General features: G+C 35.3%; 1 protein-coding gene across 1 annotated transcript in view; it reads right to left on the bottom strand.

Annotated features, from left to right (window-relative positions):
* The window catches only part of LOC115209241 (phosphatidylinositol-3-phosphatase SAC1), a 69,042-nt gene that overhangs the window by 23,995 nt on the left and 20,021 nt on the right, over nucleotides 1-25,026 (bottom strand). The window contains exons 3-10 of the mRNA XM_029777525.2: nucleotides 20,738-20,812; nucleotides 18,807-18,934; nucleotides 17,102-17,251; nucleotides 15,998-16,091; nucleotides 14,321-14,508; nucleotides 13,362-13,448; nucleotides 7,207-7,275; nucleotides 2,839-2,918 (exon numbers count right to left, since the gene is read on the bottom strand). Of these exons, the coding sequence (XP_029633385.1) occupies nucleotides 2,839-2,918; nucleotides 7,207-7,275; nucleotides 13,362-13,448; nucleotides 14,321-14,508; nucleotides 15,998-16,091; nucleotides 17,102-17,251; nucleotides 18,807-18,934; nucleotides 20,738-20,812 (871 nt within the window). The remainder of the gene's footprint in view (nucleotides 1-2,838; nucleotides 2,919-7,206; nucleotides 7,276-13,361; nucleotides 13,449-14,320; nucleotides 14,509-15,997; nucleotides 16,092-17,101; nucleotides 17,252-18,806; nucleotides 18,935-20,737; nucleotides 20,813-25,026) is intronic.

The raw sequence follows: 25,026 nt of genomic DNA, 5'->3' as shown, positions 1-25,026 counted from the left end.
GATACTCCATAGAGATTCATTACATGAGTGAGCAGAAATCTTGTAAAGTGTGCTAGGTGTACGGTGTGCATGTGTGTGTATGTTTGTAGACTTGGTAGGAGCTGCTATTAGTTTCTTTTTTTTTTTTTTTTAATTCGTTATCCAATATCTATTTGCATAGATGGCATCCTAGTATGTTTGAGGATAATATATGAAATAAAATATTGTCTATATGTGTCTAAGATTGAAACTGGTCTGGCTGATTCCTTTTCACCATTCATGAAGTTACTGTATACAAAGTCAAGGAGTTTGCACCTGTCTACTAGAGATAATATTAACTAAAATTCATGAATATTTTCTGTAATACAGTGACCCATTGAAATAAAATACTTTTAAGGTATCGGTAATTTATTTGCCAGTCCACAGTCAAATCGTCCAACCCATGCTAGCATGGAAAGCGGATGTTAAACGATGATGATGATGATGATGTAGAAGTTATACTACACTCTCGGAGTGGTTTGCATTAGGAAGGGCATCCAGCTGTAGAAACATTGCCAGATCAGATTGCACCTGGTGCAGCCTTCTGGCTCACCAGTCCTTGATCAAACCATCCAACCCATGCAAGCATGGAAAGCAGACGTTAAATGATGATGATGACTGAGGATAGAAAATATGGTACAAGTAGTTTTACAAGGTGATGGATATGCATGTTGTCAGAAGCAGTTGTTTAGCAGGTGATGATAATTAAAAGGAAGCTCAAAAGGAGGATGTTTGCTACATGTACAGTGTGGAATTGGAAGTAAGGTGGATAACAAATGTAGTAGTTTTAGCTGCTGAGATATAAAAAAATACTGCAGTTAGAATCAAGCAGGATTAAACCCTCCTGGCCAGAATATGCAGCAGTAATAAGGAAAAAATGAGAACATATATACTGTGCATAGCTCTATTGATGATTTTCTTGCGAGTAAAGCTTGAAAACTAAATATTTTGTAATGAGGTGTGCCTATCAAAACTATTCTTTGTAATGCAGGTACTTCATACAGTAAGCTGAACAATGTTACAGAGTACAAGAATCTCATTTATTTTCTTGCATTATTTCTACACTATCATCTGGCCAATAGCCATTCCCATTTTTGCCCCAAACTAATCTGTTCTCTGTTTAAACTTCTGAACTCATATATAGATCAGCCAGTCGCTTTCTAACTGTTTAAATTTTTTCCTCATCCAGACCTAATTTTGAAGTAATGGAAGCTCTGCAAAGAATCATGACACTGGCCTGCCTCCACCAAGCCATTTAAGAAGCAAAAAAGAGAATACTACTGCTTTTCCTATCATTGCTTCTCAGAATTAGCTAGCTGCATGCTTCCTTCACCCGAGACCACGCAACACACTTATACTGTCTCCTCAGACACACACTAACCATTATACCCAATCCTTTATTCCCAGAAAGTCAACTCTCTGAAATTTTTTTTCTGCCATGTTTTTTTACAGTTGTTGACCTACAGCTGTTCAAGCTGAACACAAACTGCAACTATTTCACCAGTGTTGGAGAGCCTTTGAATGTTACAGGTACAAACTAATTCCATCTGGTTAAAAATACAAAAAAAAATGTAATTTTAAAATCTTGATCTAATGCTTCTCTTGCAAGTGAAAAGGGCTTTGGGTTAACCATCATTAGCTCTCAATGTAACACAGAATTAGCTGATGAATGCTTAGTGGTTACCACAAACTCAACATATTTGAAAAGCGTAGGTGTTAGATACTAATTCAAAATGGCTTTATTTATCGAAGCCTAGAAAGACTGATAATCAATATTGAGAACCAGCTTTTTAGTTCATAACGTACTCTTAAAATCTTACACTAGAAACTGAAACAAAATTTATTTACAAATATGAAATTGGAAAAACTAGTATGTTCATGTATATTACGGAGGAGACAGCACAGGCAGTAGAGAGCCACATACATGTTCAGTGCACTCTCTTTAGACTTGATAATATAGATACCTATAAGAGACTAAAGTTAATTCTATTGCCTCACACTCTCTCCTTACAAAAAGACTCTTGTGTCACATGAAAAGAAATAAGTATGTTCATTTACCTTTTTTATTAATTGTTCTGAGGAAAAGGGGTAGCGCCCATAGCCTTTTTATGCCATTCTAGACTGAGGTGTAAGCATAACTGAATGAGATTAGTGTGAGGAATTTTCAATTTAAAAGATGAAATTCTGAGAAGGACAAAACACAGTGGAGGTGGTGGAGACAGGAGCAGCACAAATGGGTGTATCATATGTTTCAGTCACTAGGTGGAGAGGAGTAGAAATGGTTTTAAGGACATTAGAAAAATAAGAGGAAGGGCACATCTTAATAGTGGATTATGAAATATGAGGAGTTAAAGCTTGATTATCTCTAAATTTTTGAGGGGTTGTAATCTACAGTGTGTTTGGAGGATATATTATCCCAAATGTACAGCAATATTCTAATCTAGCATATATTATGCTTTGTATAGGATAATCTGATGTTCAAGGCTGAAGTATTTTTTGTCTCTGAAGACAAAATCCAACCAAGTGAAGAATGTGTAGTTACCTTGAAAGGATATTTGATGTTGTAAAGTTGAACATTGATAGGGAATACAACAATAGTAACTGTGAAATGTTCATGAATACAAAAGCTACATGATGGTCTAGGTAGCAACCAGAAAATAACACAAGCCTACCAATTGTCTTATAGCATGAATAAACTTCATTCAGTTTTATGATAAGCATTATCTACTTTATGTTCTTCGATATCAAAGTGTAAAAGAAAATGACAAAATGTCTTAAATATTCAGTTATTTTAGTTTGGAAGAGATGTAATTTTACAACCTGATATCTTTGTTTGCAGCATTTACTATCATCTGTGCAAAGGCCTTTTCCAAGTAACCCTCAGGTTTTTTATGATCAATCTAAAATATTGAAAAGATTACATTAGATAAATATCACATTTTACATGTTGGCTGTGTTTCTCTAAAGGAGTAAGCTAAGATAAAAAGCTATAGTAACTTTATTCTACAGTAATTATTACTAATATGCACAACAATGAGAATCTGATCAATTAATATTTGGATAAATATTAATCATGAGATCTTAAAATACATACATGTGATTAAATCTTTATTATATATTTTATCATTTCATAAAGTTTTTGTTCTTATTAAGTTATCATAAGGAAATGTAATATTTAGGATAATTTTTCTAGAGTTGAAGAAAGAAAATATTAGCATTGCAGGATATCTGAATTAACAATCCACCTGAACAGAAGAACTAATTTGATAATTTCCCATTGTAGTTTAAACAACAATAGACACTGCACTGTCACTACATACATCTGTTTTATCCACAATTGAATCGGCTGGACAAATCTTCTCTAGAAAAGCATCTTGCCTCTTGTGGCCCAGCATCATCTCTTTTGTGAGTTTCACTAATCTGAAATCAGACCTCATTACTTTTTCCATTTTCTTTTTTTTAAGATTCCCTCCACTAGGATCACTCAGCACTTCTGGATCACTTTAAAATCTTATCAAGAGACTTTTATATAGACATTACCTAGCTGTATTTGCTAGTATGCATTAGATTACCTTCCCAGGTGTCCCAGGTCTGTATATACAGACTGATGTAGCCATTTTTCTCATGACTTTACTGATCTTAAATGCATGTATCTTCTACAATTAACCCACAACACTTTTCATGATACATACATTAACCATTTTTATCATTAATCTGTTGATTATCTTACAAATGTCAATCACAGCCTTTAAGCTAATTGTGTTTAATTAACCAAAGATCAAACTTTATTCAAAATTAGTGTTGTATATCCAACATATTTTCTCTCATCTACCACAAAAAATTACCTAGCATAACAGATTTCTCTATTCCAATCTAATCAGGAAATGTAAAAAAAAAATTCCCAAGATGCCAAAATATTTTCTAAAAATAACCCTCTGTATACTCTTAACTTCTTATGATTGGCATTTATCCAATTACCAAACTGTAATAGAAAAGTCATTATCTTTCTGCCTGTTCTGTTGCCTTACAAGTGTTCTCCTCTTTGTGGTCACTACATAGCTTATCAAAGCATGCACAGTTTCTCATCCATTTATTTGTAACAAAATGAATGCTTTCTTTATCATTGATCCTCTCAAATTTCCACATGGTATCTTATAAATTGAAACATATCATGTCCCTTGTCCCCAAATCTTTGAATATTGGCTAAATCCTACTCTACTTTTAATTTACTCTCTTCTTCCAATTCTTATACATTTACCAGTAATTTTTAATAGTTAGTGTTCCACTAATGTATTCTTCACTATTGGTTAGCTCAATTGGCTTCATCCATAATAGGTTATTCAACAGAAGCACCCACCTTTCCTTTATAAGTTTGCTTTCTCACAAAACAGATTAACCACTTGCTCATAATGCATGTCACTTGATCATTACAAAGTCATTCTTCATCTTCTATAACAAAATTTATTGTAAAGCTCAGTTCTTCACAAAGAGCAATGGTGGTAATAATTTTATTTTGTTTTTGATCTAGGACAATCCTAATTTATCTAGCAGTCTTCCCCGTATCATATGAAAACAATTAGCTTATAACCTTCCTGAAATTAATGTTACAGAAGATTATGTTCACATGAGGAATCTTGTGTCTTCTGCATTACAGATACAATGGTTTTACACTTCATACATACATTTCTTAACATAATCATTGAAATCTCCTGCTTTCTTTCAAAGGTGTTTTTCTTTCAGAATATTGATTGCTGTGAAAACAATGGCTGTCATATTTTGTATAAATAACCCAGGCATTAGTCATATTACAAATCAACTTCTCTATTATAAAACTGATGAGGAAGTTCCTACTGTTGCTTGACCTGCCATACATAGCCGGTAAATCTTCCTCACACTGCATTAAAAAAAATGACAAAGTGGATTTAATGGTCTTGAGGCCACTGTCCCAAGGAAAAGATGAGCAGGTTAAAGCAGGAATACTTTCGACCATAGGTGTGCATGATCAGGGCTAATATGGATTTTTCTCTCCCAAGAGTATAATTAATCTCCTATTTCCATTGTAGCAACTTATAATAAACCTTTATCAGTAGTAATATGACGTCATGGTCATGTTGGCCAAATAGGTATAATTGTTAGTTTCCCATTGGTTAAAATTACTGCCCATATTTGAATTCTAACTTGCATCAAAGAGAAATCTTTATGAAATACAGGTCTTAGAATTCAGGTATGAGCAGTTATAAAAATCCTGATTTTTGGGAAATTAATCAGTGTTCATCGGTTGTCATTCGATTCCACGACACTCACTTTTATCTTTTAAAAACTCATGTAGCTTACTTATGGAAGAATTAGTTAATATAAATTTTATGTCGTAACTCTCTATGACAGTCTTCTTTTGACTTATAAAAATGTACTGTAAATATTAAATGTACGTAAATAAACTAATTTAGTAAATAATTTCTTTTTCTTCATTTTCTTCAACCTGTTGATGAAATGTATTTCTGTAACTATGAAATTGTTATTATAGCTGTGAAAAAGAGTGAGCTTTATTATCTTCAACATGCATGCACATTCAGTGTCTTGGTGTGTGTAACTCACCACAGCAGTTATGTAGTCTGAGCTAGGATTTATGCATGGTGATAGATACTTATAATTAAGTTATAAGTGACGGATTTATCACCATAATTTCCTACTCAAGAAATAATTATATTTATTATCTCTTCCAAGTCAAAACCGTTATAAATTTGTGACAAACCAATGTGGATTCCGAATTCTACTCAGGAAATTATAATTAAGTTATAAGTGACAGCTTTATCACCATAGATTCCTACTCAAGAAATATTTACATTTATTATAATTTCAAGTTGAACACATGATAAATAGATAAAATCATCTAAGTGTTATAGATAAATTTCCACTCATCATTTCTTCTTAATACTAACGCCTGTTATAAACTAGGCGATCAATCAACCATTATAAATTGGTGACCACAACGTGATTCTGAATTCTATTCTTAATCATAAGTATTTATTACCATTCATAAATCTTAACTCAGGCTGCGTAAACGCTGTATGTTGTTTCTGGTGCCTTGAATTTTTTTGGAAAGAAGGATAATAGTTGCCAAGAACCACAATGAAATTGTTGTAAAGCTCCACCAATTCCAACATTGGAAGCATCAACTACCAACAATAATTCTGCTTCAGGAACCAGATGGTTTAAGAGTGTTGCTTCACAAAGTTTTTCTTTTATGCAATGAAAAGCCTGTAATTCTTTATCTTTTAAAGTTATAGCTTCATTTTTCTTTTTCCTATTCTTTAATAATTCAGTTAAAGGAATGCAATGTGGAATGATTCATCTGTAAAAATTAATGAGTCCTAAAAATTCTCGAAGCTTTCGTAAAGAATTTGGTACTGGAAATTTGTTAATAGCTTCAACTTTGTTGTCAGGCAGTGGACGAATTCCATCTCTATCAATGAGACGACCTAAAAAAGATACAGTGCATTCACTGAAAACACACTGATGGATATATCACTATACCATTTTTAGTCAGTCTTTCGAAAATTAGTTTTAAGTGATTTTCATGAACTTCTTTTGATGGACTAGCAATGAGAATATCGTCTATATAAGCAAGTACAAAAGGTAAATCTCTTGTTAGTTCGTCGATGAATCTCTGGAAAGTATTTGCTGCTTTCTTCAATCCAAAAGGCATATGAAGGAATTCATACAACCCAAATGGAGTTGTAATTGCTGTTTTTGGTATATCACTCTCTTCAACAGGAATTTGATTGTATGCTCTAATTAAATCTATCTTTGAAAAGATATTGCAACCACACAATGAAGCTGCAAAATCATGAATATGGGGAATTGCTGATAAAGGTTTATTATAACTTGCTACATCATAATTAATATCAAACCAGAACCTCTAAAATGTCATATTTTTCCTTGATCAATCAACCTGGCTGACATCTGAAAAGTTCTCTATCATATCTACATTGCAATCAGTCTCTTCAAATTAGAAGAAAATCCTTGTTCAATTTGGTTGTTTTCGAACTATTTAATTAAATTATAAACATTAATTTATCTAATAACAAAATTATACTATTAACAACAATACCTTATCACTTAGTATATATTATTCATTTAGTTAGGTGTGGTTAATATCAAGATTAAATTGATTCCATAGTGTCATACCAAATTGATAAGCACTTGTTTCCCATAGGAATAAATCTGAGCATCAAAGTGTCGATTAAAGGCATCCATCTGCAAAAAAAGAAAATTTGGTCACAAAATCGTAATACACATTTTTGTGAAGCGTAACAGAAAGTAAAAAAAAAAACATTTTAAATCTGAGTCAGGCTTTAGATGTTGCATATCACATAACACTATGTGTGACTGCCCATCATATAAAAACTAGCATAATTCAGAAGTATAGACACTAATTTTACAATCATAATACAGTATTCTAGAGTTCATAAACCCTTTCTATTGCATTCGTACTATAGAACAAAGTAGTTGAGCCTCACAAAAGAGACGATAGGTGATTTGCTATGCTTGATAAAACCCATCTGTCACAGTGAAAGTGATATCCTAAAACCATTATGTTTATGTTTGTATATGTTGGGACATGTGCCCAATCTGCCCCCATCAAGCATTGGCCACATTTCATTTTTCCAACACTCTTCTAACTATAGTACTTCTCAGCTGCTGTAATCATTTGAGGATAGAATTGGCACATATTTCAAAACTCCCCCACTGAAACCACATTTTATTAACATCCATCCCTAATTCTTATCCCTTCCCACCTATTTTCCATGGACAACCCTCTTTCAATGCCTTCAGTTATTTCTCTCTCCCTTCTGAGCTACATCTTAGATCTGTCACATCTCATCTTTAACACAGAAATCAGTGAAGAAACTGATGAAGGTTTTATTATGAATTTTTTTTTAAAAGAAAAGAAATGAACCAGTATTAATCAGATCTATAACTAAATGTTAAAAAATGAAAATGAAAGGAAATATTTTTCTACATACATCATATCTATTACAGACAGCAGTATTTGAAAGAAATTGTTGTGCACTGCACCTCTGTATGCAACTGATATAATTTTTATCATTACCTACATATCACCCAACATATATAAATTATGAGAATTATTTCAACTCAATCATTTCAGGTTGTTGCAAAAATGAAACAAAAATCAGTTACATAAAACTCAAAATTTAAGCATCAACTCCATGTTTTATGTATGCTATGGGAGAAACCATTTCATTGCATGCATTTTACATTTAACAATACTATTTGTGTAGCCTTATAGTTTAAGCATACTTGATTGCATTTTTCATATGACCCACAGCAGGCAAGATGAATAGAGCAGGGTTGTCCATTTCAAATTTAAGTAACCAAAAAGCAGCATTGACAGAATTATTTTCTTGTTCTAAGTTCACATTCCATCCAGTTAAATTTTGCCTTTCATTCTTCTGGGGTTGGTAACATAAATACCAGACACATAGTGAAGGAGAAGAGGGACAATATAATTTACTATATCTCTCACCCAAATGTTTGAGGCTATGTGCTGCCTATTTCATAAATCAATATTTAAATAACTTGTTAAGGCAATATTAAAAAAATTATGTATGTATGCATGTAGCTAGCCAGCTAAGAAATCATTAATAAAATATTTGTATTTGCTAGCTTGAATAATTTCTGAGATACACTAGCAGATACTCAAGCAATTAACCAGATAAACTGCTTTACAGTAAGTACTAAGTCAGAATACATTGGATGAGAATGATAATAGTAGTGGTATATAAATAGAGAACCAAAATATTAAGTGAAGCTAATGTTGTAAACAAGCTGAAGTTGAAAGAAGATATCTCAAAATTTACATACAGAAAAATCTAACATTTTTTGCAAAAAGGAGTAAAAAAAAAAACATGGTTCCGGGTTCAGTCCCACTGCGTGGCACCTTGGGTAAGTGTCTTCTACTATAGCCTCGGGCCGACCAAAGCCTTGTGAGTGGATTTGGTAGACGGAAACTGAAAGAAGCCTGTCATATATATGTATATGTGCGTGTTTGTGTGTCTGTGTTTGTCCCCCCAACATCGCTTGACAACCAATGCTGGTGTGTTTATGTCCTCGTAACTTAGCGGTTCGGCAAAAAGAGACCGATAAAATAAGTACTAGGCTTACAAAGAATAAGTCCTGGGGTCGATTTGATCGACTAAAGGTGGTGCTCTAGCATGGCCACAGTCACATGACTGAAACAAGTAAAAGAGTAAAAGAGAGTATGCTGGCAGACCATGATAGGTTGCTTTAGAGCTACTACATATCAGGATTTTGGGGTGAAAATACAGTCATTATTAGTCTTGCAAGGAAACTGCTCCACATTACTGGCTTTAGAAGAAAATGTGATCAATAAAAATGATGAAACATAAATATGTGATGAGAACATAGAGAGTCATACCAATGATCAAAATGTTAAGGCTTTATCACTTAATCTACAAACAGGGCTATACATATATTTCTAAGAAACAACATTAACTGTTTGTTCTACAATTGATTTTGAAAACTTTATTTTGGATTCTTTTAAAAAATTAGAACCAAAAACATCTTAAGCTCACATCTGGATAGCTTGTAAATATACACTTCCAGCTTTCTCAATACCCCTTTCTAGCAGTGACAAATAACACAACTGGATAACATGAAACAATTCTGTGTCCCAAGCCATTAACAAAGCACCCTTGAGATTAGCAACATAACAGATTTTTTCAAACAACCGTATGAAGAAAATGCTCCCGACAATCGATGACCTCAAACAAATATTCTTTGAAATACCATACAACTCTTCTTCATTGCGTGAAATGTAACAATATTCTTGACTATAAAAACATGAAAGAAATACGTATCAGATCTTACGTTGAAACAGTACAACAAATTTGCGACAATTTTTTAAAGAGTTCCATGCACCAAAACTCCCAACAGTTATGCATGTAATTAGATGTCTAAATATCTGAGTTGTTAAACGATTATACATTCTTGGGACTATTAATCTCATTCTAGAAATGAGATATTTTAAAAATATTTACATCTACATTATGAACAGAGATAATATAGGGTAAAAAGACTTTAAACTTGCTGGGGTCAAGATAACCTCTCTAGTGCTGGTGCTATGATAAAATCCATGCACTACATTCGGTAGAGTGGTTGGCAATAAGAAGGGCATCCATCAATTGAAACCATGCCAAAAATGTAACTTATTCGCAAGGCATGGTCCCCTACATATCTAGCAGAGTAGTAACTTTGAATAAGAACTTAGAAAAGCAGACATAAAACGATGATGATGAATGATACCTATCTTTAATTGGCCTGATCTCTGATCACCATTGGGTGTCGTTTTCCTGGATACGTATATAGTACCAGACTGGATGTGAACTAGAAAATGAAATTTCCAAGTTCAAACTCAGGCTTGTACTTTGTATATATCCAGTAATATGACACCTGATGAAAATAATCAAAACATAGGATAGATCATCATCATCATCATTTAACGTCTGCTTTCCATGCTAGCATTGGACGAATGACTGAGGGCTGGCGAACCAGATGGCTGCACCAGGCTTCAATCTTGATCTGGCAGAGTTTCTACAGCTGGATGCCTTTCCTAACGCCAAGCACTCCAAGAGTGTAGTGGGTGCTCTTGCGTGCCACCGGCATGGGGCCAGTCAGGCGGTACTGGCAACGACCTCGCTTGAATCTTTTACACATGCCACTGGCACAGGTGCCAGTAAGACGATGCTGGCAACGATCACGCTCGAATGGTGTCTTTTACGTGCCACCAGCACGGCGGCCAGATAGCCGCTCTGGCAACGATCACATTCAGATGGTGCTCTTAATACCCTACTAGCACAGGGCTTGAGTGCCAGAACGCCAGCAACTCTGTGAGTGTAGTGGATGCTTTTATGTGCCACTGGCACGAGGGTCAGTCAGGCGGTACTGGCAATGACCACGCTCAAATGGTGTTTTTTTTATGTCCCACCTGCACAGGAGCCAGTCCAGTGGCACTGGCAACGACCTCACTCGAAAGTTTTTCAGGTGCCACCGGCACAAGTGCCAGTAAGGCGAAGCTGGTAACAATCACACTCAAATGGTGCTTTTTATGTGCCACAGGCATGGAAGCCAGTTAGCCACTCTGGCAATGATCATGCTCAGATGGTGCTCTTAGTGCTCTACTAGCATGGATGCCAGTCATCGAATTTGATTTTGATTTTGATTTCACTTGCCTCAACAGGTCTTTGCAAGCAGAGTTTAGCATCCAATGAAGGAAAGGTATGCGTAAGCGGGCTGGTTACACCCCTGGCATAGGCCACAAGGTTATGGTCTCATTTGGCTTGCTGGGTCTTCTCAAGCACAGCATATTTCCAAAAGTCTCAGTTACTAGTCATTGCCTTGGTGAGGCCTAATGTTCGAAGGTTGTGCTTCACCACTTCATCCCAGGTCTTCCTGGGTCTACCTCTTCCACAGGTTCCCTCAACCACTAGGGTATGGCACTTTTTCACACAGCTATCCTCATCCATTCTCGCCACGTGACCATACCAGCGCAGTTGTCTCTCTTGCACACTACATCTGATGCTTCTTAGGTCCAACTTTTCTCTCAAGGTACTTACACTCTGTTGAGTATGCACACTGACATTACACATCCAGCGGAATATATTGGCTTCATTCCTTGTGAGCTTACGCATGTCCTCAGCAGTCATGGCCTATGTTTCACTGCCATGTAGCATGGCTGTTCGTACACATGCATCATACAGTCTATCTTTTACTCTGAGCAAGAGGCCCTTTGTCACCAGCAGAGGTAAGAGCTCTCTGAACTTTGTCCAAGCTATTCTTACTCTAGCAGCTACACTGTCAGTGCACCCTCCCCCGCTACTGACTTGGTCACCTAGGTTTCAGAAGCTATCAACTACTTCTAGTTTTTCTCCCTGGAATGTGGTGGAAGTTGTTCTCTGCACATTTCCAATGTTTATTGCACCCGAGCATCTGCCACATACAAAAGCTATCTTCCCAGTTAGCCTTCCTTTGATATTACTGCACCTCTTATGTGTCCATAGCTTACACTGGGTGCATCTTATAGAGTTTCTACCTACGCCTCTACTACAGATCGAGCAGGGCCATCTACCTGAAGGGATTTCTGGTTTGCCTGCCTTACTACTTATTAGGACTTTGGTTTTAGCTGGGTTAACTCTAAGGCCTTTCAATTCTAATCCTTGTTTCTATACTTGAAACTTCTCTAGTTCTGATAGTGACTCAGCAATTAGAGCAAGGTCATCAGCATAGAGGAGCTCCCAGGGGTATCCTGTCTTGAATTCCTCTGTTATTGCCTCAAGGACTATGATAAAAAGGAGGGGGCTGATGACTGAAACTTTGTGGACCCCTACCTCTACCCTGAATTCTTCAGTTTACTCGTTGCCAACCCTCACCTTACTGACAGTGTCCCTGTACATGGCTTGCACGGCTCTCACTAACCATTCATCTATCCCTGGTTTCCTCACTGACCACCAGATAAGGGATTGGGGGACCCTGTCAAAGGCTTTCTCCATGTCAACGAAAGCCAGACACAGGGGCTTATCTTTGGCTAGGTATTTCTCCTGCAGCTGTCTTACCAGAAGTATAGCATCAGTGGTGCTTTTCCCTGGCATGAAACCAAATTGTATCTCATCTAAACTGACCCTCTCCCTAATTAGTTGGGCTATGACCCCCTCTGTGACCCTCATTACCTGATCCAACAGCTTGATACCTCTGTAATTATTTGTATCTAAAGCATCACCTTTACTTTTGTAGCAGTTGACTATTATGCTGCTACACCAGTCATTGGGTATGACTCCTTCGTGTATCACCTAGTTGACTATACGGGTGACTAGGCTATAGCCGACACTGCCAGATATTTTGAGCATCTCTATAGTAATTCCTGATGGGCCGGGGGGCTTTCCCTGTCTTCATACTTTTAATTGCTTTATCTACCAAGGTACTGTCAACTCGGATAGCTGGTCCCTCTGTGGGGTCGACATTCGGCAGACTCTCTTTCTCCCATTCATTTTCTTTATTCAGTTCACAATTTTGTTTAACAAAATCATTGGTGAATAATACTTAATAATGGTTTTGGAATATTTTTTAATACTGTGGTTATATGCATTATGGCCAACATATCAACCTCAACAGAAAAGACTTTTAATAATCACATAACTTCCTTTAAACATTTTAGAATTAATGACAAGGATGAATAGATGAATGAAAAATGTTTTTCTAATGAAATGATAATTATATTTCAGACAATTAAAATTGTAAAGACATACGTGATTAGCTGTACTGCTGATAACGGGTGTTGGTTTATATTTAAGATTGGGTCGCTGTGACCAGTACAATGGTATTGAACCACGACTCTGTAAATAAGAAATTAAAAAAAGATAATTTACATACTTCCATCATTTAGATATTTACTCCAGTTATGCAAAAATTATTTTCATTAGAAATATATTTTTTAAACTTCTAATTATCTGCTATAGATATCCTAAAATGTAGAGCTCAAGACCATATAATTTTTTACTGAGCAAGTGAAGAAATTTAATTTAAATGATATCTAAATTTTAAATTATTAAAAAATGGAAATTAGACTGGTTTAAAAACTTTTAGCTCCTGTATTTGGCTGAACCTATGCTCCATAGCAAGTGTAGGAGTTGGCTACAGGGCATAGGCTTGGTTGAAAGTAGACTTGGGTAAGACATAAGATGATTTTTCTTACTGCTAGCAAAGTGACAAAAAGCAAAGAATTGTCAAAGATTCACTTAGTTTTAAATGTAGATCTAAAAACATAAAATTCAAGAGTCAGTCTGTGTTACAAAATTTACTTATTGCTAAAGCATAGAAACTGAACAATAATCAGAAACAATGCTAGTACTTAGTATATTTGAAAACCAGAAGTGAGTAAATAAGATTGAGTTAGAAAATCCTATGAAATATGAAACATTACTCTCATTGCTCCCCTTCCTTACCAATCTAAAATTGCAGGTTTATAATTTTCAAAGTTAGTTTAATATTACAAAGATAACCCATTCCTTTAAATTTCCTTTTCTGTTTCTACTCCCTTAAACCTTACAAACAGAGAAACTTAATAAACTTTTTTTAAATGCTTTTATTTCCATTGAAAATAGCAAGGCATCAATTTTTGCTAAGTTATAAAAAAAGGAATAAAATTGCTTTTAATGTAAAAGAAAAAACCGTTTAATTGGTAATTTGCAATATAAAAAATATTTACCTGCACCAAGGAACATTTATGGCCATCATAGAGAAGTATTTGTTCAGTTTCCACAAAATTAGCTGCCTGTCCCTCTGAATCTAAGCCTCGCATATAAAATCTAGTACCAGCCCTGTAAACTGATCTTCTGGAAATTAAAATATAGTCTATGGCCTTATTGTTGACTGTACAAGAGCGTATACATACAACTGATGAAAATGTCAAGGAAAAAGTATAAAAGATGCTAGAAAATATAATTATTATTAAAAGTGATTCTTTTATGAACATGAAGTCATGTTAGTAAGAGCTGGATTGTTTCAGATGCCAAATAACCAAGTGTTAACAGAATAGTTGGCTTCTTCTTAGTACTAATCATGATTATGTATTGACATCCATACCTCATGGAAAACAAGAATGACTAACTTGAAGAGTGAAAGGTGCTCTACCTAAAATTAATACAATACATGTGGTTGAATTTGAAACTGTATACTATTGATCCAGAGTCTTAAGCCCACAGGTAGATTATATAAAATGGAAATGAAATTTACACAAATTGGATATTGTAAAGCTATATACTAATGCATTTTCACATTACTTCCTTGAATTTAGAAAAGCTCTTTGTTAGAGTATATTCTCTTGAAAAAGTGACATCTACAATACATAATGTCTTTTTCACATTACAACTTAAAAACATACATCTGTTTTTGCTCTAATGGGTACAGGGGATGGTTATAGACACAAGAATGGGAATGTTAAGAGGTTCACAACCACTTGTTTTCAGGTTCAATCCCACAGCACATCACCATGAGCAAAAGTGCCTTCTATTATAGTCCTAAACTAACCAAATCCTTTTGAGAGATTTCAGTATACAGAAACTTAAAAGAAGTCATGTGTGTCTTGACGTTGCACCTCTTTGGTAGCATCAATGGAGAGATGTAGCTTTCAGCCATAATGAAAGCAAGTCATGTAGGAAGGTAGTAATTTAAACTCTAGTTCTAGTGGTGCAGTAAAATGCATCCAGTTCATGTTGTGAAGTGGTTGATGATAAGAAAGCTTTCCAGCCATGACAAATGTTGCATGTAACAACAAAGATTGGAGGCTTTCTATGATGTTGATATTAGAATTAAATGATGGCAGAAATAGCGAAGAGCTGGAAATGATTATACATCCCAGTAGTTCTCAAACCATTTTTTGCCTATGGACCCCTTTGATTCTTATTTTACTCAGTGGGTGGGGCCTTCAAGACCATTTGATGTCTAAAAACTATTATATTTTTAGGATTGAAAATTACTAAGAATAGTATTTTAAAATGTTTAATTATTGTGCATTGCAGAAATATAACCAGTGCATAAATTTTAACAACAAAATCTTAAATGAATCCCCAAAGGCCATATTGAACCCGGTTGAAAACCACTGATTTATAGCAACTAGTTTGCTTCACAGTTATGACTTCAATTTCTACTAGAGTGACTTTGTCTTTTAGGTAAAATAAATACCAGTAATAATTCCTATTGGCTCAATCAACTATACACTTTCTCCTATAACAATTGGTTAAGATAAATTGTAAGATTTTCAGCTTTGTTCCCATGTCTCTTACAACAGTTCAGTGTTCAAAAATTACATTTAACTCAAATTAGGAATAAAAGGAGTTTCATAACAATAAATAAATACAAAAATTAAAATTTGGTAAAAAGATACATCCATGAATTACTGGTAGACAAAATTTTCCAAGTTCTGGTTGTTGGGCTAGCTCTCTGGTGATATGACCATTCCAAATAAATTGTGGATCACCCTGTCGCATAAATATAGAATAGATGACAATCAAAACTCATCACAGCCTTAAAGTGAAAATTGAGGAGTAAAAGTGAATGAAATGAAAGAATAGAGTGAAGTAACTCAAGAAAAACTGAAACAAGAAAAATGGGTGAGGTCAAAGGTTCTCAACAGTACAAAAAAAAAAAAAGGATAGTCACTGATTATTAACACTCATGAATTTATTCAATGATTTTACTTTTTCACACAATTTGTTATTATTGATGATTATGAAGATGCTGCTGCTGCTATTGATGATGATAGTGAATTTGCTTACTCTACAGTTAATAAACTATATTTCTTGTATGCGTAAATTTGAAAGAGTTTTAAAAGTTTTCAAATACACACAAGAGAAAAAGTCTTTATTTCTTTTGTATGTTATAATGCTGGCAGTTAAAACATACTAAAACATCTGCTACATAGCTGAAAGCATTTAAATACTTCATAACAAAATCTAAATAAGTAGGTTCACAATAAACTATTCACCAACAAAATTAAAACTCCACTCTCATATATTATATAGTAAAGTACTACTTGTATTTCTGAAACAGAGCAGCTGTTGCGCACAAAAACATTTTAGATTCTATCTTAAAACGGCCATCTGATTGATTAGTAAATTATCACCCATACACACTGCAACTTCTTATGTGGAGTGTTCTCTTTCTGTATCTTCTAATGTTACAACAATTCCCGCTTCCCTAAACAAGTATACATTTTACTACCTTGTACCAGATGACCAAATGCACACTCCTCTCCTAATCTGCACCATGTCTCATTCTTCAAAGCCCATATTAAACATGTTCTTCTTTTCTTCTTATAACTGCCTTTTATTGGAATTCCCTTCCTCCCCACATTTTAAATACAAGCATCAATCTACATAAACTTTAAAAATTATCAACTATACTGACTTAGGTTTTACATTTCTTCCATGGACTCTGTAATATAAAAAGAAAGCTGTTTTGGTTAAAAGAATTTATTGAAACTGCTTACCCTATCAAAAAGCGGAATGTTCATAAAATCTGGGCTAGTGTTTGCTAACCGCTGTAGGGAATGGCTTAAATCAAAAGTCGAAGAAAAGTAAAAACCATCTGTTTTAAGGAAACTTTCAACCATCGTTAAATAGACTCTGTTGTCGGTGATCTGAAAATTAAAGTAAAACAATATTGGAGAACTATTACTCTACACATGATATAAGAAATAAGATGACAAAAAACAGGGATCTCTAGTGATATGAGCTTCTTGAAAAGACTTGTTCTCTTCAGCAAAACTGACTTTTAGAAATGCTATGATTCATACTCTGCACCCATATTACAATGATTCCTCCAACCGCTCACGTATTATGCTCACCTCCCCTGCTGGAGACCATCCAACCATGTCATCTCTTCTAATGCAAGTGTCACAAAAAAGGCACCAAGTCCCTGTTGTAAATTGGTTGATGCAAGGAAGAGCATCAAACCTTAGAAACCACGCCAAAGCAGACATTGGAGCATGATGCAATCCTTGGTCACATCAGATCCTGTCAAACAGTCCAATCCATGCCAGTATGGAGTATGAACATTAACGATGATGTGTAATGTGGAATCACACAAAAAAAAAACAACATTCATACGAGAATTATCCTACCATTCAAACTCAAAATTTGAATTAAACAACCAACTCTGATCTCTTATGTATGATGTGAAAATTACTAATTTTTTTTTAACATTCACAGAAAGCCTGAAGTTTTGATGGAGAGTATAATCAATTAAATTGACCTCAGTACTTGACTTATATTTTATTTTATTCAACTTCCCCCTACCACCAGAAGAGTGAAAAGTGAACTTTACCACATAATGTAAAGAGGTGTAACTAAATACCACAAGGCATTGTGCCCAACATGAAGGATTCTGCTAAATCATTACTTTGGCAATAAGTGAGGTAAAAAAAATATTAACAAGTACTGTAGGCAGGTCTTACAAAAAAAATTATGTGAAAAATGTTAGATGTTTATGAATGTTATCCATTCATTTCAATACTTGTTTAAAGTAGGTGTTTAAAATCATTGAGCCATTGTCTGAATCACCATAGAATAAATTCTAGCAGACTGTGTTTATGATACAGTTTTAGTGCTCCAAAACATTGTGAGGCTAGGAGGTAGAGAAGAAAATGATGAACCCAGTTGTCAAAACCTGCTCTTCTTTCTAGGTTGTTCTACTCTCATTGTCAGAAGATTTGAGTTATTAAGACTGGACATGAGCCAACTCTTGGTCTGAAAGTGCATCAACCTCGATGATGATGGTGGAAGTTGCATTGCCTCCAGCCACCCCTACCATCATAATCATTTCACATCTGCTTTCTATGTATGTTGTTACAATACAACTAAATATGCATCTTTTATTTAAAGACAAACTAAAAAGTGCTGAACTTGGTGCCACTCATTAGGAAAGCCAGGGAAGAAAAGAAATGCTAATTGCTCATTGGTTGATGAAATTAAATACTGTCCTTCAGTGGGTTGTGATCAAAAAATTTTTGCCTGTCCAGTGAAAGAAGAGTGCAACAAGACCATGATACAGCCCAATTTGTAATATGAAATATGTGGCCATATTACTGAGGTGATGACACACTGACTATGAAACATTAATTAATGAACAAAATATATATTTTAAAAACTAAAAATATTCTTGAAACTTTCCATAGGAAATTTCTTAACACAAACCTGTTTTTCTGTGAGGTGAAGCATAGTTCGTTTGTAAGAATAAATCTCTGTGTCTGTAATCTTCCATATTGAATGTCCATTAATTTCACCAACTTTACTTTTTTGGGATATCACAATGAGATAAGGTCCTGAAGACAGAATCAGCAATAATAAATGTTCTGAAATCCAATGTCTATAAAATTAAAAATTACCAAAAATGACAACAGCAGCAAACTCATTAGTCACAAGTTGGCTCTGACCCACAATCTGAATAATGGAAGATGAAAGAAAAGACCATCTCTTGTAGAAAGAGCTCATTCTCATGAAAATCTTAAATCAATTTGGTTTCGGATTTGGAATGAAAACAAGAATTTTGACCATAATGTATCAGGAAAGAATACTGTACCATAGACAATAAAGCATATATTACTGACTTTAAAACTCACTTAAGTTGTTGTAAATCTGCATAATATCAAGGTATCAAGAAAAGAGTTAATACTTGGATACTGGTATAAGATATTGATAGTGTACAGAAAGCCACACACATGTATCTTTAAAAGAACTATGCTAATACATACCAAATTAACTTACCATGGCACAGACAAATCTTTTAACTGAGAATGAAACAACCACTTGGCCAAAACTATAGACATATTGCTTGCTTAAACATGAGGTATAAGATGTTTAAAGTAAGGCTTCCAAAATTATTGTGAATCTAACAAGATAAGAACAGATAAGCAGTAGGTGGTAAAAAGACAGTGTGCAGGTATACTGAACAACTTTTAATTAATAAAGATGTACTATCTTATGTCTAAAAACACTATAGAAACCTTATAACAGTATGGCTTGCATACAAAAAAGATGTTGCCAAGTTTCTCTCCACATTCAACAAAACTACCAAATGCTCTAGTTACTGCCTTTGGAAGTTTTGTAAAAGGCTTGTAACTAAAAGTACCATAATTTTTCTGATGTTAGAGAATGAGCAAAGAATATTACATCAAACTTTAAAAAATCTGAAAATAGAAATTTTCCTCTTACAACTAGATAATAGTCTATGATGACTTTACAGTATGAGTACTGCTATCAATGTATGAGATAACTGATTGAACCATAGAGGAAATCTGCTTTATTGATATTAAGATTAAAATGCTGACATAACTGAAAGCTTCTAGAGAAATAGCAATATTAACAAATTATTCCAGAGGAAAAGATGGGAAATCAGTCTAGAAATCTGTGAAACAGGAGAAATAAAAAGCATCAAACAAGCACTCAGAGATAAAGAGAACAAAATCTTATAAGTTTAGAGTGAATTCTTCAAGCATATATATATAGATAGATAGATATACATACATAGACACATATACATATATAAGAGGAATAACCACCAAGGTGGATTCCTAATATGCTAGAAGAAGATGCTTAATTTCTACCCTCATTATATATATATATATATATATATATATAGAGAGAGAGAGAGAGAGAGAGAGAGAGATAAAACCACTATTAGGCAAATCAAACAGTGAAAATCATAAGCCAATACATAGAAAAAAATTAATTAAAAAATATAAATATAAAATATAAAATTCCAAATTAAAATATTTAAATTAAAGTTAAAATTTAAAAATTTATTTAAATAATTTAAACTTATAAATTTTAAATATATATATATATATATTTTTATTATTATTATTTTATTTTATTTATTTTTTTTTTTTTTTTGTGTGTGTATATATATATATATATATATATACACACACACATACATATATGCACAGTTTTCAGTGTAGAGTGTATGTTGATTTAACACATGTTGGTTCATCAAGGTTAGTAAGATTTGAGTTAACCACAATCCAAATAAATTTCAAGAGAAGTTTATATATCAAGAACCAAATGGTTCTTTGTATTGCTTAGAACCAGTAAAATTTTTATAAGGTAAAAAATTTTTAACTTACCTGCTACCAATCTGATGATACCTAAAATACCATAAATGGGTTTTACAGAAGCTGCTTCTGGGATTTGGCTTCCAACTGAAGTAAAGAAATATAATCTATTATCAACTTTGACTTATCACTTGATTTGACTACTTATTGGAAACATCCTAATACAGAAATATTTTCTAAAACATGATCTTAATTATTGAAGGTAAATTGTACAAAATACCAAGAATTCCAGTTTTCAGAGCTTAAGGTTGAGTAGAATGAAATAGGCTTTGAAGTACTATGCAAAATTTCTTGTGTCTAGTTACATAGATTTTGTGACTACTGATCATGCTTGAGAAATTTGATGAGAGGGAAGAGAAGCTACATAGAGGGTTACTGGAAATTCCTACAAGACAGCTTAATGAGTGCCACAGACCAAATCTGCAGCTGGTGCAAGGTCCTTTCCAGACCTAGAGTAATGTGGTGGTGGAATAATATGGTAGACAAGACCATTGGAGCAAAAAAAGCCTGGAAGAGTGGGGGTAGACAGGTATACATAGCAAAGGGAGAAGCAGAAAAGAAGTTTGCCAATGTTCAGTGATGTGAGGACCAAAGAACTGAAGTGTTTCGGATTGCAAGACAGTGTATGAGAAAATTGTCATGTAGATAAAACAATTAAGGATATGAAGTCAAGTAAAGCACCCCAGCCCATCAGGAATCACTGCCGAGATACTTAAAGTATCTGGTGGTGTGGGTTATGGCCTAGTCACCCGTATTGTAAACCAGGTAGTTCATGATGGAGTCATACCCAATGACTAGCACAGAAGCACCATAGTCAACTGCTATAAAGGTAAAGCTTCAGATAGAAATAACTACAGAGATATCAAACTGTTGGATCAGGTGATGAAGGTCACGGAGAGTGTCATAGCTCAACTAATTAGGGAGAGAGTTAGTCTAGATGAGATGCAGTTCGGTTTTGTGCTAGGTAGAAGCACCACTGATGCTATATTCCTGGTACAGCAACTGCAGGAGAAATACCTAGCCAAAGATAAACCACTATACTTTGCTTTTGTTGACTTGGAGAAAGCCTTTGACAGGGTTCCGATCCCTTATCTGGTGGGCGATGTGGAAACTGGGGATTGACGAGTAGTTAATAAGAGCTGTACAGGGATGCCATTAGTAAGGTAAGGGTCAGCAATGAGTATAGTGAAGAATTCTGGGTAGAAGTAGGGGTTCACCAAGGATCAGTCATCAGCCCCCTCTTATTCATTATAGTCCTCCAGGCAAAAAGAGGAATTCAAGACATGTTGCCCCTGGGAGCTCCTCTATGATAATGACCTTACTGAGAAGAAATTTCAGGTGTGGAAGCAAGGTTTAGAATTGAAGGGCCTTATAGTCAATGTTGTAAAAACTGAAGTCCTAGTAAGGTAGATGGCCTTGCTTGATCTGTAGAAACTCCATAAGATGTACCCAGTGTAAGGTATGGATGTATAAGCAACATCAAAGGAAGTTAACTGGGAAGACTGCTTGTGTGTGCGGCAGATGCTCAGGGGCAATAAACAGCTTCCACTACCTAGGTTAACCAAGTCTGTAGTGCAGGTGGATGCTCGGAGAGCATTGCCACTAGAATAAGAATAACCTGGTTAAAGTTCAGAAAGCTTCTACCTCTACAGGTGACAAATGGCCTCTCACTCAGAGTGAAAGGTAGATTGTATGATGCATGTGTGTGAAATGCCATGCTACACAGTAGTGAAACATGGGCCGTGACTGCTGAAGACATGCGTAGGCTTAAAAGAAATGAAGCTAGTATGATTCGCTGGATGTGTAATGTCAGTGTGCATACACGACAGAGTGTAAGTGCCTGGAGAGAAAAGCTGGACATAAGAAGCATCAGATGTGGTGTGCAAGAGAGACGACTGCACTGGTATGGTTATGTGCTGCATATGGATGAGGAGAGCTGTGTGAAGAACTGTCACTCCCTAACAGTGGAAGGAACCTATGTTAGACGGAGACCCAGGAAGACATGGGATGAGGTGGTGAAGCATGACTTTTGAAAGTTGGGCCTCACAGAGGCAATGACAAAAGACCGAGACTTCTGGAGAAATGTTGTGATTGAGAAAACCCAGCAAGTAAAGTGAGATCACAGCCATAGCCTACACTAGTGTCACATAACCAGCCTATTTAAAAAGTACCTCTGAATTGTTGGGCGACATTCCGTGCTTGAGGAGACCTATTGAGTCAAGTGAAATCAAAATTCAAATCAAATCACAGATGGAAATTGTAGTTGTGGCCAATGCGTTTCATTAGCATGATCTTCACAGTACACTCTCTGTTAAGTGCACAAATTGTGAGGTAGGCAACAGATACTACACTCTTCATCTTTTCTGCACAGGCCACACGTCAAATTTTTTGTTCAGATAATATTGCATGTGCAACCCAGTGAAATAGCAGGTAAACATACTAATACTATTTCTCTTTATGTCATATCTTTAGGCTCAACCTTTCCATTTGCTAAACAGCACATGTCAGCAATTATATGGTAAGGAAAATAAACTCAATTACTGCCAGTTTTTTTACAGATCACCCTACTGTCCCAATGGAAAACAATGACAATGGTGTGGGCATATGACCCTGCATGTTCACTATTGCGCTAAATAAATCAAACAATGCAGGGAACATCTGCCATTATGATTTCTTTCATTCAGTACAGAGATGCATCCATGAATGGTCTAATAACCAAACAGACATACTTAACAAACAGCCTCGGGCAATGCTGGGTACACCTGCTAGTCTTATATATTAAAAGCGAAGTTATCTGTCTGTGTATTGTGTCAACCACTTCTACTCCTATAATTTTCAACTGAATTTCACCAAATTTTACTTACGCCTTACTTAAGGTCCATGCAGTGTCCTGAACCAAAAGAATTTTCAACTTCGAAAGAAGTCTGCCCAATCATCATCATCATTTAGCGTCCGTTCTCCATGCTAGCATGGGTTGGACGGTTCAACTGGGGTCTGTGAAGCTGGAAGGCTTCATCAGGCCCAGTCAGATCTGGCAGTGTTTCTACGGCTGGATGCCCTTCCTAACGCCAACCACTCCGTGAGTGTAGTGGGTGCTTTTTACGTGCCACCCGCACAGGTGCCAGACAGAGCTGGCAAACGGCCACGAACGGATGGTGCTTTTACGTGTCACCGGCACGGGGCCAGGCGAGGCTGGCAACGGACACGAACGGATGGTGCTTTTACGTGTCACCGGCACGGGGGCCAGGCGAGGCTGGCAACGGACACGAACAGATGGCGCTTATTCCTTATGCATTCCAAAATGGAGTTACCGATTTTGACATATGGGGTATCAAAAGATTCAGTACTATTTCAACTACAAATTAAACTTCAGTTGCACTGAATAGAGCATATTTTCTATAAGTTACTTTATTACAATTCCGTCATCAACATCATTTAGGGTACTTTGCAATGCTTGCGTGGCCCATACAAAATTTTAATGGGGAGATTTTTAGGATCAGAAAGGCTTGTTTGCAAAATTAATAGTAGTAACTAAAGAATGGCTGCATTGGTTTGAAACTTTTTCCAATGTTTTGGATACAGCTAATATAGACACTACTGATTCTCAGAAACTATATTTATTAATTAACTATGTTTCACCTGCAACATTTGATCATATCAGTTGAATGGGCAAAATGCCCCCTATCCAATCGATAGTGCTGAGTTTAAACCAAATTTTCTCAAAACAACTTGTCCGACCGTCCCATTTTGTGGCATTATTTCAAGCCAGCCGGCTTTTTTTGCGCAAACTGCACGTGCATTTTTCTCGTGTATGCGTAGTATTGATTGCAACAGCTGATGTACCTGCACGTACAAATGCACGTTCCCACGGCTTTATCGATTGCATTCTCACCTGGAATTTTTTCAAGACTTATACATGCCCTGATACCATCGGTATCTACATATCAAATTTGAGCGCAATCGGATGGAGGCTGCCCGAGATCTTAGAAGACACACACAGACAGATAGAACGGATTTTATATAATAGATAGGATGCACATAATAAATTTGTAATTTAACCTTTAGCATCCAGATTTCTTTGTCAAATGTATTGCATATTTATTCACTTTGTTTTGTATTAATCACCCTCTATCTAGTAGTTGCAAGATTTCAATGGTGTGTTTGTATATTTTTAGAATGACATTATACATACAATGTATGGAAGGCTGAAACTAGACAAAATTAGATTGATTTGGTCAGTAGAAGTAAAAATATATTGCCTCATATCAAGTAAGTTAACATGCTAGATGAGCTGGCTAGCT

This window comes from Octopus sinensis, linkage group LG1, assembly GCF_006345805.1.
Source record: "Octopus sinensis linkage group LG1, ASM634580v1, whole genome shotgun sequence".
Classification (NCBI taxonomy): domain Eukaryota; kingdom Metazoa; phylum Mollusca; class Cephalopoda; order Octopoda; family Octopodidae; genus Octopus; species Octopus sinensis.
The sequence above is the reverse complement of the archived record's forward strand: the minus strand, read 5'-3'. Positions and strand labels throughout refer to the sequence as shown.